This window comes from Salvelinus namaycush, chromosome 38 (genome assembly GCF_016432855.1).
Source record: "Salvelinus namaycush isolate Seneca chromosome 38, SaNama_1.0, whole genome shotgun sequence".
NCBI classification, from domain to species: Eukaryota; Metazoa; Chordata; class Actinopteri; order Salmoniformes; family Salmonidae; genus Salvelinus; species Salvelinus namaycush.
Window position 1 is genome coordinate 23,849,322 of NC_052344.1, and position 21,406 is coordinate 23,870,727.

The following is a 21,406-nucleotide window of genomic DNA, read 5'->3' on the forward strand; positions in this document are numbered from 1 at the left end:
ATTGGGGTCAATGTGAATCGAAGTCAGTCAATTGAGGAAGAGAATTGCATTTCAAATTCTAATGTAAAAACTTGGAATAAATAACTTCAGGTTCAGGTTGAGAAATCATTGAAAATAGATTTTAAAAAATTAATTTATTGTATTGGAATTTCAGTTGACTTCCTGAATTGATGACTTCCAATTCAAGTTGACCACAACCCTAGATCAAGTGTATCACGTGTTGCTGTATTAGGTAGTGTTGGCGTCCCTCTTCCTAATCTGGCAGTACAGGGTCATGGTGAAGGCCATTCCAAAGAGCTGAAACACAAAAAAAGGTACGTCACAACCCATTAACTACCAGGCTATAGCCCGGTTCCCACATCAGTTTGTGGTGTCTAGCCTGGTTCCAGATCAATTTGTACAGTCTTGCCAGCAGGTTGTTAATTGGCAATGACAAACAGCCATCGGCGTTGCCAAGAAGGTGCCAACAGATCTGGGACCAGGATACATTAAGTATTGAACAGTGACAGAGTGAATTGCACATATCCTTCTTAATGCCAACAGCCATAAAGAGTTAGTGAAGATGAAACAGACCAGTACTGAACACTGACTAGAACAATACAAATGTATTCCATTTATATGACCAGTACAGTGCATAATATAATGTATTAATAGAGGCTTTGTTATAGAGATTGGACTTTGGATTCTTACCATCAAGACTGCGCTACTAAAAGCAGCGGGCTTCCCCATGAAGGAACAAGGCTGCAGAGGACAAAGCAAACAGTCAACAATAGTGAACACCAGGTCAAGGTAATTGTACGAAGACGCTACTTTGCGGTTCACGGTTGCATCATCCTGTACAGGTTCTGTTTATAGGACTTTGATGTAGAGTAGTGGAATGTAGTAGTGGTACTGTAATGTAGTGGTAGTGTACTGGTAGTGGTACTGTAATGTAAGAGACAATATCTCTCATCATCACTCAATACCTAGGTTTACCTCCACTGTATTCACATCCTACCATACCTTTGTCTGTACATTATACCTTGAAGCTATTTTATCGCCCCCAGAAACCTCCTTTTACTCTCTGTTTCGGACGTTCTAGACGACCAATTCTCATAGCTTTTAGCTGTACCCTTATCCTACTCCTCCTCTGTTCCTCTGGTGATGTAGAGGTGAATCCAGGCCCTGCAGTTCCTAGCTCCACTCCTATTCCTCAGGCGCTCTCTTTTGATGACTTCTGTAACCGTAATAGCCTTGGTTTCATGCATGTTAACATTAGAAGCCTCCTCCCTAAGTTTGTTTTATTCACTGCTTTAGCACACTCTGCCAACCCGGATGTTCTAGCCGTGTCTGAATCCTGGCTTAGGAAGACCACCAAAAATTCTGAAATCTCCATTCCTAACGACAACATTTTCAGACAAGATAGAATGGCCAAAGGGGGCGGTGTTGCAATCTACTGCAAAGATAGCCTGCAGAGTTCTGTCCTACTATCTAGGTCTGTACCCAAGCAATTTGAACTTCTACTTTTAAAAATACACCTCTCTAAAAACAAGTCTCTCACCGTTGCCGCCTGCTGTAGACCACCCTCTGCCCCCAGCTGTGCTCCTGACACCATATGTGAACTGATTACCCCCCATCTATCTTCAGAGCTCGTGCTGCTAGGTGACCTAAACTGGAACATGCTTAACACCCCAGCCATCCTACAATCTAAGTTTGATGCCCTCAATCTCACACAAATTATCAATGAACCTACCAGGTACCACCCCAAAGCCGTAAACACGGGCACCCTCATATATATCATCCTAACCAACTTGCCCTCTAAATACACCTCTGCTGTTTTCAACCAAGATCTCAGCGATCACTGCCTCATTGCCTGCATCCGTAATGGGTCAGCAGTCAAACGACCTCCACTCATCACTGTCAAACGTTCCCTGAAACACTTCAGCGAGCAGGCCTTTCTAATCGACCTGGCCGGGGTATCCTGGAAGGATATTGCTCTCATCCCGTCAGTAGAGGATGCCTGGTTATTTTTTTAAATGCCTTCCTCACCATCTTAAATAAGCATGCCCCATTCAAGAAATTTAGAACCAGGAACAGATATAGCCCTTGGTTCTCTCCAGACCTGACTGCCCTTAACCAACACAAAAACATCCTATGGCATTCTGCATTAGCATCGAACAGCCCCCGTGATATGCAACTTTTCAGAGAAGCTAGAAACCAATATACACAGGCAGTTAGAAAAGGCTAGATTTTTCAAGCAGAAATGTGCTTCGTGCGACACAAACTCAAAATAGTTCTGGGACACTGTAAAGTCCATGGAGAATAAGAACACCTCCTCCCAGCTGCCCACTGCACTGAAGATAGGAAACACTGTCACCACCGATAAATCCACTATAATTGAGAATTTCAATAAGCATTTTTCTACGGCTGGCCATGCTTTCCACCTGGCTACCCCTACCCCGGTCAACAGCACTGCACCCCCCACAGCAACTCGCCCAAGCCTTCCCCATTTCTCCTTCACCCAAATCCAGATAGCTGATGTTCTGAAAGAGCTGCAAAATCTGGACCCCAACAAATCAGCCGGGCTAGACAATCTGGACCCTCTCTTTCTAAAATGATCTGCCGAAATTGTTGCAACCCCTATTACTCGCCTGTTCAACCTCTCTTTCATGTCGTCTGAGATTCCCAAAGATTGGAATGCAGCTGCGGTCATCCCCCTCTTCAAAGGGGGGAACACTCTTGACCCAAAGAGTGTTACAGACTACAGACCTATATCTATCCTACCCTGCCTTTCTAAGGTCTTCGAAAGCCAAGTCAACAAACAGATTACCGACCATTTCGAATCCCACCATACCTTCTCCGCTATGCAATCTGGTTTCAGAGCTGGTCATGGGTGCACCTCAGCCACGCTCAAGGTCCTAAAAGATATCCTAACCGCCATCGATAAGAAATAATACTGTGCAGCCGTATTCATTGACCTGGCCAAGGCTTTCGACTCTGTCAATCACCACATCCTCAACGGCAGACTCGATAGCCTTGGTTTCTCAAATGATTGCCTCGCCTGGTTCACCAACGACTTCTCTGATATAGTTCAGTGTGTCAAATCCGAGGGCCTGTTGTCCGGGCCTCTGGCAGTCTCTATGGGGGTGCCACAGGGTTCAATTCTTGGACCGACTCTCTTCTCTGTATACATCAATGATGTCGCTCTTGCTGCTGGTGAGTCTCTGATCCATCTCTATGCAGACGACACCATTCTGTATACTTCTGGCCATTCTTGGGACACTGTGTTAACTAACCTCCAGACGAGCTTCAATGCCATACAACTCTCCTTCCGTGGCCTCCAGTTGCTCTTAAATACAAGTAAAACTAAATGCATGCTCTTCAACCGATCGCTGCCTGCACCTGCCCGCCCGTCCAACATCACTACTCTGGACTGTTCTGACTTAGAATATGTGGACAACTATAAATACCTAGGTGTCTGGTTAGACTGTAAACTCTCCTTCCAGACTCACATCAAACATCTCCAATCCAAAGTTAAATCTAGAATTGGCTTCCTATTTCGCAACAAAGCATCCTTCACTCATGCTGCCAAACATACCCTTGTAAAACTGACCATCCTACCGATCCTCGACTTCGGCGATATCATTTACAAAATAGCCTCCAATACCGTACTCAATTACAACCTTTTCTCAATAGGGGGTACGCTATTTCCACTTTGTAAAAAATCGTTCCCAAATTAAACGGCCTCGTACTCAATTCTTGCTCGTACAATATGAATATTATTATTACTATTGGATAGAAAACACTCTCTAGTTTCTAAAACCGTTTGAATTATATCTGTGAGTAAAACAGAACTCATTTTGCAGCAAACTTCCTGACAGGAAGTGAGAAATCTGAAATCGAGGGCTCTGTTCCAGGGTCAGTTTATTAATTTGCATGGAATCTATGGGTCTACATGCACTGCATACGCCTTCCCCTAGATGTCAGTAGGCAGGGAGAATTGGAATGGGGTGTATAGCTCTATCTGAGGCCGAATAAGACCTGTTGGAGTGACGCGACCACTCTTTCCTTTCTTCACCGTGGCGCGAAAGGGTCACCTGGATTGCGTTCTGAAAAGCTTTCGTTATCGACGTTAGATATCTCCGGCTCTGATTTTATTTGATATGTGTTAAAAACATCATAAACTAGTTATATTGAACCGACTTATAGCAGTTTATATCAGTTGATTGCGATTTTCGGTATTTTGTTTGTTATGCGTTCTGGTGAGTTGGGCACTTCCATGCCGCATGGCCAGCTTTGTTAGCTAAATCGACAGATGAAGACGACATTCTACAACCGAACAACGATTATTCTGCAAAAAGGACACCTTGTACAAGATTCTGATGGAAGCTCATCAAATAGTAGGAACCATTTATGATATTATTTCGTATTTCTGTCGAAAATGTTTAGACTATATTCCGCCCAGATTTCGGGCGCTGTCTCGCTATAACGTAAGCTGTATGTCGTAATAAGGTTATTTTTTAAAATCTAACACAGCGGTTGCATTAAGAACTAGTGTATCTTTCATTTGCTGTCCAACTTGTATTTTTTAGTAAAGTATATGATTAGTTATTTGATTAGATGATGTGAGTGTCAGAAATATATCCGGATTATTTTGTGCAGTTTGGCTAGTATTCACATTGTTCAACCACGAATTGTACCGCTAAATATGCACATTTTCGAACAAACCATATATGTATTGTGTAATATGATGTTATAGGACTGTCATCTGATGAAGTTTGAGAAGGTTAGTGAAAAAATTAATATATTTTGCTGGTTTATTCGCTATCGCTAACGTGCCTTGAATGAATGCGGTTGTGTGGTAGGCTATTGTAGTAAGCTAATATAATGCTATATTGTGTTTTCGCTGTAAAACACTTAAAAAATCTGAAATATTGGCTGGATTCACAAGATGTTTGTCTTTCATTTGCTGTACACTGTGTATTTTTCATAAATGTTTTATGATGAGTATTTAGGTATTTCACGTTGGTTTCTGTAGTTATTCTAGCTGCTTTGGTGAGAGTTGTGATGGTGGCTGCAATGTAAAACTATGATTTATACCTGAAATATGCACATTTTTCGAACAAAACATATGCTATACAATAAATCTGTTATAAGACTGTCATCTGATGAAGTTGTTTCTTGGTTAGTGACTATTTATATCTTTATTTGGTCGAATTTGTGATAGCTACCTATGCAGTAAAAAAATTGTGAAAATATGCGGTTGGGTCTTTTGCTATCGTGGTTAGCTAATAGAAATACATATTGTGTTTTCCCTGTAAAACATTTTAAAAATCGGAAATGATGGCTGGATTCACAAGATGTGTATCTTTCATCTGGTGTCTTGGACTTGTGATTTCATGATATTTAGATGCTAGTATTTACTTGTGGCGCTATGCTAGGCTATGCTAGTCAGCTTTTTTACTGATGAGGGTGCTCCCGGATCCGGGATGAGTACCAAGTAGAAGTTAATTGGATGCAGTCTATCACAGTGCCATCCGTTTTGTCACCAAAGCCCCATATACTACCCACCACTGCGACCTGTACGCTCTCGTTGGCTGGCCCTCGCTTCATACTCGTCGCCAAACCCACTGGCTCCAGATCATCTACAAGACCCTGCTAGGTAAAGTCCCCCCTTATCTCAGCTTGCTGGTCACCATAGCAGCACCCACCTGTAGCACGCGCTCCAGCAGGTATATCTCTCTGGTCACCCCCAAAACCAAATCTCCCTTTGGCCGCCTCTCCTTCCAGTTCTCTGCTGCCAATGACTGGAACGAACTACAAAAATCTCTGAAACTGGAAACACTTATTTCCCTCACTAGCTTTAAGCACCAGCTGTCAGAGCAGCTCACAGATTACTGCACCTGTACATAGCCCATCTATAATTTAGCCCAAACAACTACCTCTCCCCCTACTGTATTTATTTATTTAGTTAGCTCCTTTGCACCCCATTATTTCTCTCTCTCCTTTGCACATTCTTCCACTGCAAATCTACCATTCCAGTGTTTTACTTGCTATATTGTATTTACTTCGCCACCATGGAATTTCTTTTGCCTTTACCTCCCTTATCTCACCTCACTTGCTCACATTGTATATAGACTTATTTTTCTACTGTATTATTGACTGTATGTTTGTTTTACTCCATGTGTAACTCTGTGTTGTTGTATGTGTCGAACTGCTTTGCTTTATCTTGGCCAGGTCGCAATTGTAAATGAGAACTTGTTCTCAACTTGCCTACCTGGTTAAATAAAGGTGAAATAAAAAAATATAAATAAAATGTAGTTGGTAGTGGTAATGTGAAGTAGTGGTAATATAGCGATAATGCAGTGTAGCGGTAGTGGTAGTGTAAAGTAGTGGTAATATAGAGATAATGCAGTGTAGCGGTAGTGGTAATGTAAAGTAGTGGTAATATAGAGATAATGCAGTGTAGCGGTAGTGGTAATGTAAAGTAGTGGTAATATAGAGATAATGCAGTGTAGCGGTAGTGGTAATGTAAAGTAGTGGTAATATAGCGATAATGCAGTGTAGCGGTAGTGGTAATGTGAAGTAGTGGTAATATAGCGATAATGCAGTGTAGCGGTAGTGGTAATGTAGTGTACGTTCATTGATTTGTTTCCTTTATACCATGTAAAGCCATCTTCCTTGAAAACCATTTTCTAAATAGTATTTAATTAACAATAAGTGATTCTCTGCTTACCGTTGAGTACACTTTGCGTCCGTCTGCACTTTGGCACACCTGAGTGGTGTCAACGCAGTCACAAGAGCAGGGGACAGTGTAGCCCCAGTCAGAGGGTCCGTTGATCAGTCCACAGCACTTTGCCTGAAAAACAAAGGAGTTAGCCTTTCCATCTGTCGACAAAATGATCCAATAACATTCGTAGCCGATTGAATTAGAACAATTAATCTGGACCCAACTAAACAAACCAATAATTATTCACAAATTCAAGACAGGACCATCAATACTGCGTCCCAAATTGCACCTCATTCCCTTTGTAGTGCACTACTTTGGACCAAAGCCCTATTCCCTTTGTAGTGCACTACTTTGGACCAAAGCCCTATTCCCTTTGTAGTGCACTACTTTGGACCAAAGCCCTATGGGTCCTGCTCAAAAGTAGGTCACTATACGGAATTGGTGCCGTTTGCGGCGCATCCTATGTCCAGGTGATTCATCTCGGGACCTCCCATAGAGATGGATAGAAGACTCTAGTGACCTAAAGCATGGGTAGCGCAATTGAGTACTCCATTTAGAATTGGGGGGGACGGGGACTTTCAACTTCATTGGCTGATACCTCTGATGGCCCTGTTGGAGTCATGTCCAAACAGGTCATCAGCCAATTCATTTTACTTGTGAGGAAGAAAGTGTACTACTTCAAAATGGCGAGTACCTCAACGGCGTTGCCCGTGTGTTCAGACACCATAATTGGACATGTATAAAGAAGATCTATCAATCTCTATGGTACCTCCACTTGCAGTTTCTGCAGGTACGTCTGAACTTCAAGATTCTGGTCCCTCAGTGGTAGCAGCTTCCTCAGTGTCTTGTCCACCCCCATCTGAGACAGGAAGAGGCAATTTACAATTTACTGAAACTAATTGTATTGAAATTGTATTGATTTCTTCCCTAATAATAATAATGTAAAATTAACATCTGTACAGAAAGACTCATGTGAAGGCCAAATTACAGACGAGGACCTTCTTGATGCAATTTAAGCCTTTAAGGCTGGGAAAGCTCCAGGGCTGGATGGTATTTCAGTGGAAGTATACACAACTTTCTTTGATATACTCAGAGGATCGTTATTAGCATGTTTTAACCACTCCTATATAAATGGTAGATTATCAGACACACAACAAGGTCTGATATAATTATTACTGAAACATGACCCAAGTGGTATAGATAAAGATTCATTCCATTTAAAATATTGGAGACCTCTTACACTTCAGTGTTTTGATGCAAAAATCCTAGCAAAATGCTTGGCGCGTAGAATTAGAAAAGTATTGTCAGATATTATATATATTCATCCTAATCAGACAGGTTTTTTACATGGACGATACATTGGAGATAATATAAGACAAGTACTGGAAACAATAGAATACTATGAAATATCGGGGACACCAGGCCTGGTTTTGATAGCTGATTTTGAAAAGGCTTTTGATAAAGTACAACTGGAGTTTATATATAAATGCCTAGAATTTTTCCATTTTGGGGAATCTCTTATAAAATGGATTTGTCACACCCTGACCTTAGAGAGCCTTTTTATGTCTCTATTTGGTTTGGTCAGGGTGTGATTTGGGGTGGGCATTCTATGTTCTGATTTCTATGTTTTTGTATTTGGTCCCGTGTGGCTCAGTTGGTAGAGCATGGTGCTTGCAACGCCAGGGTTGTGGGTTCGATTCCCACGGGGGGCCAGTACAAAAAAGTATGAATGTATGTACTTGTAAGTCGCTCTGGATAAGAGCGTCTGCTAAATGACTTAAATGTAAAATGTAAATGTATTTCTATGTGTTGGCCGGGTATGGTTCTCAATCAGGGACAGCTGTCATTCGTGGTCTCTGTTTGGGAATCATACTTAGGCAGCCTTCTCCCCTTTTGTCATTGTGGGAAGTTGACTTTGTTAGTGGCATTATAGCCCAAGTTAAGCTTCACGGCCGTTTCTATGTTTATTGTTTTGTTGGCGATACCATTATAATAAAAGTATGTCCGCTCACCACGCTGCACCTTGGTCTTCCTCGAACAACGGTCGTGACAGGGTTAAAGTTATGTATAGTAACCTTAGGTGTAAAATAGTAAATAATCGCTACATCTCAGAAAGTTTTAAACTATCTAGAGGAGTAAAACAAGGTTGTCCACTATTGGCATATCTATTTATTATTGCCATCGAAATGTTAGCTGTTAAAATTAGATCAAACAATAATATTACGGGATTAGAAATCCGTGGCTTAAAAACGAAGGTGTCATTGTACCCTGATGATTCATGGTTTCTTTTAAAACCAGAATTAGAATCTCTCCCCGGCCTCATAGAGGATCTAGATACAATTACCAATTAAATGGTCTGACTGTAACGGCAGTCTAGCTCTTCCTCCTCCTCGGACGAGGAGAGGCGAGAAGGATCGGAGGACCAATGTGCAGCGTGGTAAGTTTCCATGATTTAATATACACGAAAACAAGACACTATACAAAACAACAAACAAACTAACCGTCACAGTCCCGTGTGGCACAAACACTGACACAGGAAACAACCACCCACAAATCCCCAACACAAAACAAGCCACCTATATATGATTCTCAATCAGGGACAACGATTGACAGCTGCCTCTGATTGAGAACCATATTAGGCCGAACACAGAAACAGACAAACAACATAGAATGCCCACCCAGCTCACGTCCTGACCAACACTAAAACAAGCAAAACACATAAGAACTATGGTCAGGACGTGACACTGACGGAGATGTGGACATACTCGGTATACATTTTTATAGAAAGTTAGAAAAATAGATAAGATCTTGCTACCATGGAAAGGAAAATACCTGTCTATTTGCGGAAAAACCCTGATTAACTGTCATACCCACCCTGATTAACTGTCATATCACAGTTTACCTATTTGCTTATGGTTTTGCCTACACCTAGTGACCTGCTTTTTAAATTATATGAACAAAAAATATTCCATTTCATTTGGAATGGCAAGCCAGACAAAATTAAAAGGGCCTATTTTAAATATGAATTTGGAAGGCAGAAATGATTAAATATTAAAGACCTCTCACTAAAGAAGTTGGTTCAACGTCTTTTCCACGTTGGTTCAACGTCTTTTCATTAACATGTGGAAACAACGCTGATTCAACTAGTCAGGGTTTCCTCCTCACCTTCTTCTCTCTGACAGCTCCCAGGGTTTCCTCCTTACCTTCTTCTCTCCGACAGCTCCCAGGGTTTCCTCCTCACCTTCTTCTCTCCGACAGCTCCCAGGGTTTCCTCCTTACCTTCTTCTCTCCGACAGCTCCCAGGGTTTCCTCCTCACCTTCTTCTCTCCGACAGCTCCCAGGGTTTCCTCCTCACCTTCTTCTCTCCGACAGCTCCCAGGGTTTCCTCCTCACCTTCTTCTCTCCGACAGCTCCCAGGGTTTCCTCCTTACCTTCTTCTCTCCGACAGCTCCCAGGGTTTCCTCCTCACCTTCTTCTCTCCGACAGCTCCCAGGGTTTCCTCCTCACCTTCTTCTCTCCGACAGCTCCCAGGGTTTCCTCCTCACCTCTTTCTCTCCGACAGCTCCCAGGATTCCGACGATCAACAGGAGGATGAAGATGTGGAGCAACCCGATGAAGAACTGAAACAAAACAAACGCTCACATGATATGCCCACCACATGTTATTTGTCCAGTTAGTCCCATTGAGGCCAGGGAACAGTTACCTGGATTTAACATATCAGATTAAAATGTTAGAATTGGATTTTTCAAAACTGAAATTATAGTCTGATCCTTCATATAAGGATTTTTGATTCAAATGTAGTGATGAGGCTATTTTTGATACCGAAATAATATTTACACATTTTGTGTTACAGCCTGAATTCAACATTTATTAAATAGATCCCGACCCATTTATGCACAATACGGCATAATGGCAAAGTAAAAAATGTGAAAACATTTGCACATTTATTGAAAATGAAATACAGAAATCACATTTGAAAAAGTATCCACCCTTGAATACTTTCTGAAGGCACCATAAGGGATTTGCAGGCTCCATTTTAAATTTGACTTATTTTCATTCATGTAGTTTACTCATCTCCGTATCCCTGTAATAGTGAAGTAGTACCCCAAGCTGTCCACTAGATGGCGAGGTGTGGGCCAGTTCAAAGCACTGAACATCTGGATTCTGTGATCTTGATATTTTGGCATCTGGATCAGAACGATCCTATCCAATTATTTTCTGGAGGGAAAAAATGGCTGAAACACAGCCAGATTGATCTGTATCCTGGATAGCAGAAAAGACGATTACAGATTCTGGATTATTCTGATCAAGTTTAAAAATGGTGAAAAACGCCATAGAAGTCTATTCCCATAGGTGACCTGGGAAACCATTATACTCACCAAAAGCCTTACCATCTTATACTTGTAACTGTCACTCTTGCAAAAGACATACCATCTCTGACATGTATAAAAAAGTTAAATAAATGATTGTCTGTAGGTACAGTGCCTTTACTTTTTCCACATGGTTACATCTACATACAACACCCCATTATGGCAAAAAGAAAACAGGTTTAGAATTCTTTGCTCATTTAAAAAAAAAAATATTATATTCTTATTTACATATGTATTCAGACCCTTTGCTATGAGACGCGAAATTGAGCTCAGGTGCATCCTGTTCCATTGATCATCCTTGAGATGTTTCTATGACTTGATTGGAGTCCACCTGTGGTAAACTCAATTGATTGGACATGATTTGGAAAGGAACACACCTGTCTATATAAGGTCCCACGGTTGACAGTGCATGTCAGAGCAAAAACCAATCCATGAGGTTGAAGGACCTGCCAGAATTTGTTTTATTTTACCTTTATTTAACTAGGCAAGTCAGTTAAGAACAAATTCTTATTTTCAATGACAGCCTAGGAACAGTGGGTTAACTGCCTGCTCAGGGGCAGAACGACAGATTTGTACCTTGTCAGCTTGGAGATTTGAACTTGCAACCTTTCGGTTACTACTCCAACGCTCTAACCACTAGGCTACCCTGTCGCCCCATGACAGCAATCTTTGCAGCACTCCACCAACCAGGCCTTTATGGTAGAGTGTCCAGACGGAAGCCACTCCTCAGTAAAAGGCACATGACAGCCTGCTTGGAGTTTGCTAACAGGCACCTAAAGAACTCTCAGACCATGAGAACAATTATTGTCTGATGAAACCAAGTTTGACCACTTTGGCCTGAATGCCAAGAGTCACGTCTTGAGGAAATCTGGCACCATCCCTACGGTGAAGCGCGGTGGTGGCAGCATCATGCTTTGGGGATGTTTTTCAGCGGTAGGGACTTGGAGACTAGTCAGGATTGAGGGAAAGATGAACGGAGCAAAGTACAGAGAGATCCTTGATGAAAACCTGCTCCAGAGCGCTCTGGACCTCAGACTGGGGCGAAGGTTCACCTTCCAACAGGACAACAACCCTAAGCACACAGCCAAGACAACACAGGAGTGGCTTCGGGACAAGTTTCTGAATGTCCTTGAGTGGCCCAGCCAGAGATTGGAATTGATACCGATCGAACATCTCTGGAGAAACCTGAAAATAGCTGTGCAGCGACGCTCCCCATCCAACCTGACAGAGCTTGAGAGGATCTGCAGAGAAGAATGAGAGGAACTCCACAAATACAGGTATGCCAAGCTTTTTGCATCATACCCAAGAAGACTCAAGGTTGTAATCGCTGACAAAGGTGCTGCAACAAGGTACTGCGTAAAGGGTCTGAAGACTTATGTAACACTGATTCTTTTTTTCTACAATTGCAAAAATGTCTAACCTGTTTTTGCTTTGTCAATATGGGGTATTGTGATGTCATTAGGGGGTATTGTGATGTCATTATGGGGTACTGTGTGTGGATTGATGAGGGGGAAAAAATAAGTTAATCTTTTTTGAATAAGGCTGTAACATGAAATGTGGAAAAAGTCAAGAGGTCTGAATACTTTTCGAATGCACTGCATATGAAGAGACTGGTTTGGTTAGAACCTAGAACCGCTTCAGCGGCTGGCTATTGGGACAGCATTATCCTATGCAGTGTATAATAATGTAGCATTAAAATGTAAATGTGAGGGTTGGCCATTGTAAGGGAGTGTGTGTTTCCCCTCACCAGAATGAGCATGCAGCGGTTTTCCTTAATGGCTCCACAGCAGCCCAGGAAGCCCAGTACCATGATGATGACACCAACAGCTATCTGCAGGTCTACAAACGGCCCTGCCTCATACATTATCTGAGGGAGGGGGACAGACAGTCATTTTACATGTAGATATCTGCTAAATAGGTTGATATGACTGGATGCATTTGTTTCAAGGTGATGGGTATACATTTGCTATTTTTACTGTGTAAAGACGGCTTTTGATGGTGTTGGCATTAATTTAGTGTCACACTGGACATTTCCTTAAAATGTTTCCATTCTTGCTCACTTTGAGGTTGATGGAGAAACCAAGAATGACGCAGCCACTGATCTGGAAAAAAAATGAGATGAAATTAGCGTTTTATTTAGAATCAACTTTAGAAAGTTGTGCATTTCAATGTCACTGGGATTCAATGACCAGGTCTTGTTGCATATCAACTCAACATGAATGTGGATTCATTTAAAAAGAATCACAACGCACTAGGTACATCTGGTGGCAACTCTGAGGAACTACAGTTGAACCACCACCACAATGGAGGAGATACAGCATCATCCAGCCCCCGCATGAGGAAATCTTTGTGGACTCTAGACCACAGGGGAGAATCTCAATTGCGTGAACTTGATTCCTCAGATCCTCTCCTCTTAAATCCAGAGGGGAGAGGATGCAAGGAATCCAGGAAAATAGAGGTTCTCCCGTGGTTTCAGAACTGATAGTGACAGGTTACATATATTGAATATTTGATTGAAAAAAATTAGCCGGTCAACCCAACGACTCCAGTAGCCATCGATGATTTGTTTGAAAGCATTTCATACTCACACAGTATGGGCCTGTGGACATCAGGTTAATTGGCAGGGCTATATGAATGATCGCTCATTATTTAGAGAGATTACAACGTATACCCACATTTTTATGTTATGAATTTGATGATTATTTTGGCTTTCAAAAAATTGAAAGATTCCGTTCAAAATTATTTTTTTTAAAGATTCTGATTGACATTAACTCCAAATATGAGTCCCCATTTCCACACAGCCCCCCCTTGTGGCCTGGAGTGGCATGCCAATGCAGTAAAAGTTGTGACATCCTGACTTGCATCTCGTCATGCCACACCCGTGCATCCAGTGACTCAATCACAGGAACCAGAAAACCTCACAGCACTTAAGCTATAAGCAATGAGGGCTGTTTTTTTATTTGTATTTTTTTTTTTAGGAGTGGATCAGCTTAATATTGCGGAAAGAATGTTGCTTCCATCAATGTAATTGTCTGCATCATTTCCAATCCCCCATATTTTTTGGGCTAAATATATACACTGCTCAAAAAAATAAAGGGAACACTTAAACAACACAATGTAACTCCAAGTCAATCACATTTCTGTGAAATCAAACTGTCCACTTAGGAAGCAACACTGATTGACAATAAATTTAACATGCTGTTGTGCAAATGGAATAGACAAAAGGTGGAAATTATAGGCAATTAGTAAGACACCCCCAAAAAAAGAATGGTTCTGCAGGTGGTGACCACAGACCACTTCTCAGTTCCTATGCTTCCTGGCTGATGTTTTGGTCACTTTTGAATGCTGGCGGTGCTTTCACTCTAGTGGTAGCATGAGACGGAGTCTACAACCCACACAAGTGGCTCAGGTAGTGCAGTTCATCCAGGATGGCACATCAATGCGAGCTGTGGCAAAAAGGTTTGCTGTGTCTGTCAGCGTAGTGTCCAGAGCATGGAGGCGCTACCAGGAGACAGGCCAGTACATCAGGAGACGTGGAGGAGGCCGTAGGAGGGCAACAACCCAGCAGCAGGACCGCTACCTCCGCCTTTGTGCAAGGAGGTGCACTGCCAAAGCCCTGCAAAATGACCTCCAGCAGGCCACAAATGTGCATGTGTCAGCATATGGTCTCACAATTGGTCTGAGGATCTCATCTCGGTACCTAATGGCAGTCAGGCTACCTCTGGCGAGCACATGGAGGGCTGTGCGGCCCCACAAAGAAATGCCACCCCACACCATGACTGACCCACCGCCAAACCGGTCATGCTGGAGGATGTTGCAGGCAGCAGAACGTTCTCCACGGCGTCTCCAGACTCTGTCACGTCTGTCACATGTGCTCATGTGCTCAGTGTGAACCTGCTTTCATCTGTGAAGAGCACAGGGCGCCAGTGGCGAATTTGCCAATCTTGGTGTTCTCTGGCAAATGCCAAACGTCCTGCACGGTGTTGGGCTGTAAGCACAACCCCCACCTGTGTACGTCGGGCCCTCATACCACCCTCATGGAGTCTGTTTCTGACCGTTTGAGCATACATGCACATTTCTGGCCTGCTGGAGGTCATTTTGCAGGGCTCTGGCAGTGCACCTCCTTGCACAAAGGCGGAGGTAGCGGTCCTGCTGCTGGGTTGTTGCCCTCCTACGGCCTCCTCCACGTCTCCTGATGTACTGGCCTGTCTCCTGGTAGTGCCTCCATGCTCTGGACACTACGCTGACAGACACAGCAAACCTTTTTGCCACAGCTCGCATTGATGTGCCATCCTGGATGAACTGCACTACCTGAGCCACTTGTGTGGGTTGTAGACTCCGTCTCATGCTACCACTAGAGTGAAAGCACCGCCAGCATTCAAAAGTGACCAAAACATCAGCCAGGAAGCATAGGAACTGAGAAGTGGTCTGTGGTCACCACCTGCAGAACCATTCCTTTTTTGGGGGTGTCTTACTAATTGCCTATAATTTCCACCTTTTGTCTATTCCATTTGCACAACAGCATGTTAAATTTATTGTCAATCAGTGTTGCTTCCTAAGTGGACAGTTTGATTTCACAGAAGTGTGATTGACTTGGAGTTACATTGTGTTGTTTAAGTGTTCCCTTTATTTTTTTGAGCAGTGTATATCCATACACGTATGCATACATATACACATACACATACCTATATAGACATACATATTTTTTTAAAGAATATACTTTTATTATTATTCCCCGCAAACCCAACCACCAATCCCCCAATTGGAGTAAACTGATAAACACTTCTGCTTTTATCTTCAATTTATACATCTTATACACATTTTACAGACACAGTCTACTTTACAATAGTTCTCTCATGTTTGTTCTTAGTCCTTCCTCTATTTCTGTTGTCCATCCAGTTTGATTTCCACTTGTAACTGTGCTATTTCACAAAAGCTCCGCACCTATACACATTTCACAGATCCCGTATGCCCTACATTGTTTATCTTGTTATTAGTCCCACCCTTCAGTTCCACTCAACCCTTCCCATCTATCTTCCAACATCATCCATTTCGGATTTCTATTTGCCATATATTTTTCAACTGTGCTGTGATGCTTCACAAAAGATTTGAACCTTCCTATTCTCATAGCTTCTACAGATTGTAAATTAAAAATATTTTTTTTTGCTAAAATAATTATTATATTATTGATTGATTGACTATGGCTTTTCAAATCCCCCAGTATTGCTATCTGCAGCGTTAGTTCTGGGCAAATGTTGCAATTCTTCAGCCATTCCTGGACCTGTGACCAAAAACGAGCTACATATGGACAATACCAAAATAAATGATCTAATGACTCTGCCTCCTCACAGCAGAATCTGCAGAGCTGGGAAGATCGTATCCCCCATATATATAACATTCTATTAGTTGCAAGAATTTTGTACAGTAATTTAAATTGAAAAATTTGAAGTTTTGAATCCGGCGTTGTTTTGCGTATCAATTCATAAACCATGTGCCACGGAATGGGTACATCGAAAATCTCTTCCCAACTATTTTGCAATTTATATGGCACAACTGTCAGTTTTTTGGTCCTTAAATGAAATTGGTATATGTTTTTATTTATCACACTTTTCTTTAACCATTTATGTTCTTTAATACAGGGCCAACATACAAGTTCCTTACTTTTTTCCCCTTCTACTTGCCTCTTCCATTTTTGTGGTAATGCTGCAATTAATTGGTTGTAATTTTGGGTAGAGCAGACATTTCCATATGTCTGTGTTAGCTGCATGTGTGACATAACTCCACCAGTCCTATTTATGATATCATTCACAAAAATTATACCTTTAAAAAAAAATCTTCGATAAATACAGTTTTTTAAAATCATTTACTATATTTGAATTTAACCACAATATTTGTTGTACTATTTGTTCCGTCCTTTCAGGTGGATTAAACTGAAATTGCAACCAACTTTCTAAGGCTTGTTTAAAAAATTAAGATATTTTGGAGATTATTTCCTTTTCAAACAACCGAAAGTGAGCAGGTGTAATCTGAATAAAGGGAAAAAGGCCCTTCTTGAACATAGGATGAGACATTCGTACCAATTTACTAGAGAACCAGTTTGGATTTAAGTATAACTTTTGTATGAATAATGCCTTTAGTGAGAGGTCTAATGCTTTAATATTTAATCATTTCTGCCCTCCGAATTCATATTCGTTATATAAATAGGCCCTTTTAATTTTATCTGGCTTGCCGTTCCAAATAAAATTGAATATTTTTTGTTCATATAATTTAAAAAGCAAGTCACTAGGTGTAGGCAAAACCATAAGCAAATAGGTCAACTGTGATATAAAGAGTTAATCAGGGTGATTTTTCCACAAATAGACAGGTATTTTCCTTTCCATGGTAGCAAGATCTTATCTATTTTTGCTAACTTTCTATAAAAATGTATTGGAGTGAGATCATTTCTTTCTTTTGGGATTTGTATACCGAGTATGTCCACATCTCCGTCAGACCATTTAATTGGTAAACTACATGGCAATGTAAAATGTGTATTTTTTAGTGATCCAATACGTAATATGGTACATTTATCATAATTTGGTTTTAATCCAGAGAGGATAGCAAAAGGTATCTAGATCCTCTAAGAGGCCATGGAGAGATTCTAGTTGTGGTTCTGAAAGAAAACATGAATCATCAATGACACCTTTGTTTTTAAGTCACGGATTTCTACTCCCTTAATATTAATGTTTGATCTAATTTTAACAGCTAACTTTTCAATGGCAATAATAAATAGATATGCCGATAGTGGACAACCTTGTTTTACTCCTCTAGATAGTTTTAAACTTTCTGAGATGTAGCCATTATTTACTATTTTACACCTAGGGTTACTATACATAATTTTAACCCATTTTATAAGAGATTCCCCAAAATGGAAATATTCTAGGCATTTATATATAAACTCCAGTCGTACTTTATCAAAAGCCTTTTCAAAATCAGCTATGAAAACCAGGCCTGGTGTCCCCGATATAGTGTTCTATTGTTTCCAGTACTTGCCTTATATTATCTCCAATGTATTGTCCATGTAAAAAACCTGTCTGATTAGGATGAATAATATCTGACAACTTTTTTTATTCTATGCGCCAAGCATTTTGCTAGGATTTTTGCGTCACAACACTGAAGTGTAAGAGGTCTCCAATTTTTTAAATGGACTGGATCTTTATATATACCACTTGGGTCCTGTTTCAGTAATAATGATATCACACCTTCTTGTTGCGTGTCTGATAATCTATCATTTATATAGGAGTGGTTAAAACAAGCTAATAATGGTCCTTTGAGTATATCAAAAAAAGTTTTGTATGCCCTATAGCCCTGGAGTTTTCCCATCCTTAAAAGGCCCCAATTGCATCAAGCAGTTCCTCCTCTGTAATTTGGCCTTCACATGAGTCTTTCTGTACAGATGTTAATTTTACGTTATTATTAGGAAAGATATCCATACAATTAGTTTCAGTTAGTGGAGATGGAGGAGCCTGAAACTAAAACATATTCTTAAAGTACTTTACTTCCTCTTTTAAAATATCATTTGGTGAATCATGCGTGACTCCATCATTTGTAACAAGTTTTAATACATTTTTTTTAGTAGCATTTCTATATTGAAGATTGAAAAATAATTTGGTGCATTTTTCCCCATATACCATCCAGTTCGCTTTATTTTTATAATATATTACACTGGATCGTTCTTGAATAAGTTCCTCCATTTCTTTTTGTTTTTCCTCTAACTTATTCTGTGCTTCCATGGTACCGTTTTTATTGCTATCTAACTGTACTGTTAGTCCTTCAATTTCCTTTGTTAATATGGACTCTTTTGATCTAAATTGCTTTTGTTTTATAGATGAGTACTGAATTGCATGGCCTCTAAAGGCACACTAAAGTGTCCCATACAATAAGGGGATCTGCTGTACCTATGTTATGTCTGAAAAAGTCAGTTATAAATTCTACTGTCCTAGTTCTAAACAATGTATCATCTAGTAACTTCGATTAAATTTCCAATATCCTCGCCCACGTGGAAATTCTGTAAGAGTAATATATATGCCAATTATGTGATGATCCGACCGCATTCTGTCCCCTATCAACACTTTTTAAACTTTTGGTGCCAAAGAGAATGGCATAAGAAAGTAGTCGAGACAACTAGCTTGATTAAGCCTCAGCCATGTATATCTCACTAAGTCAGGGTATTTAAGTCTCCATATATCCACTAATTCCAATATATCCATGACATTCATGATTTCCTTAAGTGCCTGAGGGTGATAGTTTGTAGTGTGATTTCCTTTCCGGTCCATAGACGTATTTAAGACCGTATTAAAATCCCCCACTATAATAAAAGAGTCTAGTGTTGCTTGTAGAGTTGATCAATTCTTATATATTTTCAAAGAAGCTTGGATCATCATTATTCGGACCGTATAGGTTAATAAGCCACGTCTGTTTATGGTCCAATAACATATTTAAAATAATCCATCTACCTTGATGACAATTTGCACATTTGGATCAGAATGACTGTTAATATCATCACCCGTTTTGAATATCTTTGCCCATGGGAGAAATATATCTCGCCCCCCCCAGTCCTTTTTCCACAAAACTTCATCTAAAACTGTTGAATGGGTTTCCTGTAAACAATAGATATTATAATCCTTCTCTTTTAGCCAGGTAAATACTGATCGTCTTTTCTTATTATCTGCTAAGCCATTACAATTGTAACTGGCTATACTTATTTCACCACTTACCATAATGAGACACAACTTTCAATTATTTTTATCAAAACATATTTTTGTAAATGTACTATTAAAAAGTAACATAATGATTGAGTGTCTATATAGTTGTACCATGATATTTGCATTTCTACTAAGTAAACCTCCAATTGGTCCCTACTATTCCACCCGCTAAAAGCCCTCATCTCGAGTTGGGTTGTCATCCCAATGCCCGGCAGACCACCCTCGACCCCCTGTATCCCATAGCCCTGAACCGACTGGGATCCATCCTTTGAAAAGAGCACACAGTGCCATTTACCGAATTGAAGTAGATCAATTGCCAAATGCATTTCCATCGCCCTCACCTCGATTTGTATTATATATAGCTGTGGATCATCCTCTATTGTCCCTAACATCTTTTACTCCTTCATTCGCAACAGTTGTGGGATATACACATACACCCACACACACTCAGCCCTTACCCCCACACAACCATAAGCTCACTTTCTCAACAATTGCACCATCCCAGAGCCCAACTCAAGATAGGTCATGATTTACAAATGCACTTGCAGTTGCATGAGAAGGCCTGCAAGACCGCGCAAAAAATGAGCAAAAATTGAGAGATTTATTTACCATTGTCACATCCTAGATAATGGAGGTCAAATGTACACCTTCTTCCTGAAACACCCACAATACGGCCACCCGTCATGCCCATGTTCCCAAGCATCTCCATGCAGTCCGACTTTGATTTTGTGCCACAATGCAATGAGGGCTGTTTCCAAAGTAAACGCTGGGGTATAGTCTTCGACAAGAGAGCTATTGTAAAGTGTAATTTCAGCAAACAATGGCAATTTTTCATGTTGCAAAACGTTTAGCTACGGAGTGCACTAATGAATACGACCCCTGGAACTGAGAAGGCTTGTTAAGCTGTCATCGCAAAGACAACACCTTCCAGAGTCAGAGTCAATGGCTTCATGAAAGTTAGTCATGTGATGATCACACATTGTTACCATAGACATTTGAATGTCATCTCATTTCCATAGCAGACATGTAAACAGATTTTAAATGGATTACTGTGTGTACTAGGCTACTAGTTGATCACTAAACTAACAAGCACATCACTATACTACACACACACACACACACACACACACACACACACACACACACACACACACACACACACACACACACACACACACACACACACACACACACACACACACACACATCAAACCAATCGAGGACACTATAGTTAAAGTAAAGCATTTAGGTTATTAGGACTCACCCAGAACAGTAGAATGAAGAGGAAGAGCAAGTACTTGATACGCTTATTCACAGCCATCTTCTAACCTTCCGACAGGAAAGACGTGATGTGACAGACCAATGTTAAGTTAATCCCTATTCCTCTGTTCCAGACCCACAATGGTGTTGCCCGTGTGTGAGAGTGAGAGGGTTCTTTCACAAGCCTGTATTTAAAAGCTGTGGGTGTGGTTACTGACTACTCAGTCCAGTCCAGTCACCAACAGTCCCCTCCCTCTAGCCTGTATTTAAAAGCAGTGGGTGTGGTTACTGACTACTCAGTCCAATCACCAACAGTCTCCTACCAG

General features: G+C 40.9%; 1 protein-coding gene across 1 annotated transcript; it reads right to left on the reverse strand.

Annotated features, from left to right (window-relative positions):
• Positions 1 to 228: 228 nt before the first annotated feature.
• On the reverse strand, positions 229 to 21,141 carry LOC120032112 (tetraspanin-8-like). Its single transcript, XM_038978054.1, has 8 exons — positions 21,085 to 21,141; positions 13,121 to 13,181; positions 12,827 to 12,948; positions 10,217 to 10,329; positions 7,479 to 7,545; positions 6,716 to 6,838; positions 691 to 741; positions 229 to 297 (listed from the first exon to the last, which is right to left on the reverse strand). Exons 1-8 carry the CDS (start codon positions 21,139 to 21,141, stop codon positions 229 to 231), a joined length of 663 nt encoding a protein of 220 aa, XP_038833982.1.
• Positions 21,142 to 21,406: the final 265 nt, after the last annotated feature.

Coding starts and splice junctions, on each gene's coding strand:
- LOC120032112 (XM_038978054.1), bottom strand. CDS start 21,141: ATGGCTGTGAATAAGCGTATCAAGTACTTGCTCTTCCTCTTCATTCTA. Junction 13,182..21,084: donor TCTTCATTCTACTGTTCTGG/GTGAGTCCTAAT, acceptor TTTTTTTTCCAG/ATCAGTGGCTGCGTCATTCT. Junction 10,330..12,826: donor ACCGCTGCATGCTCATTCTG/GTGAGGGGAAAC, acceptor GTTTTGTTTCAG/TTCTTCATCGGGTTGCTCCA.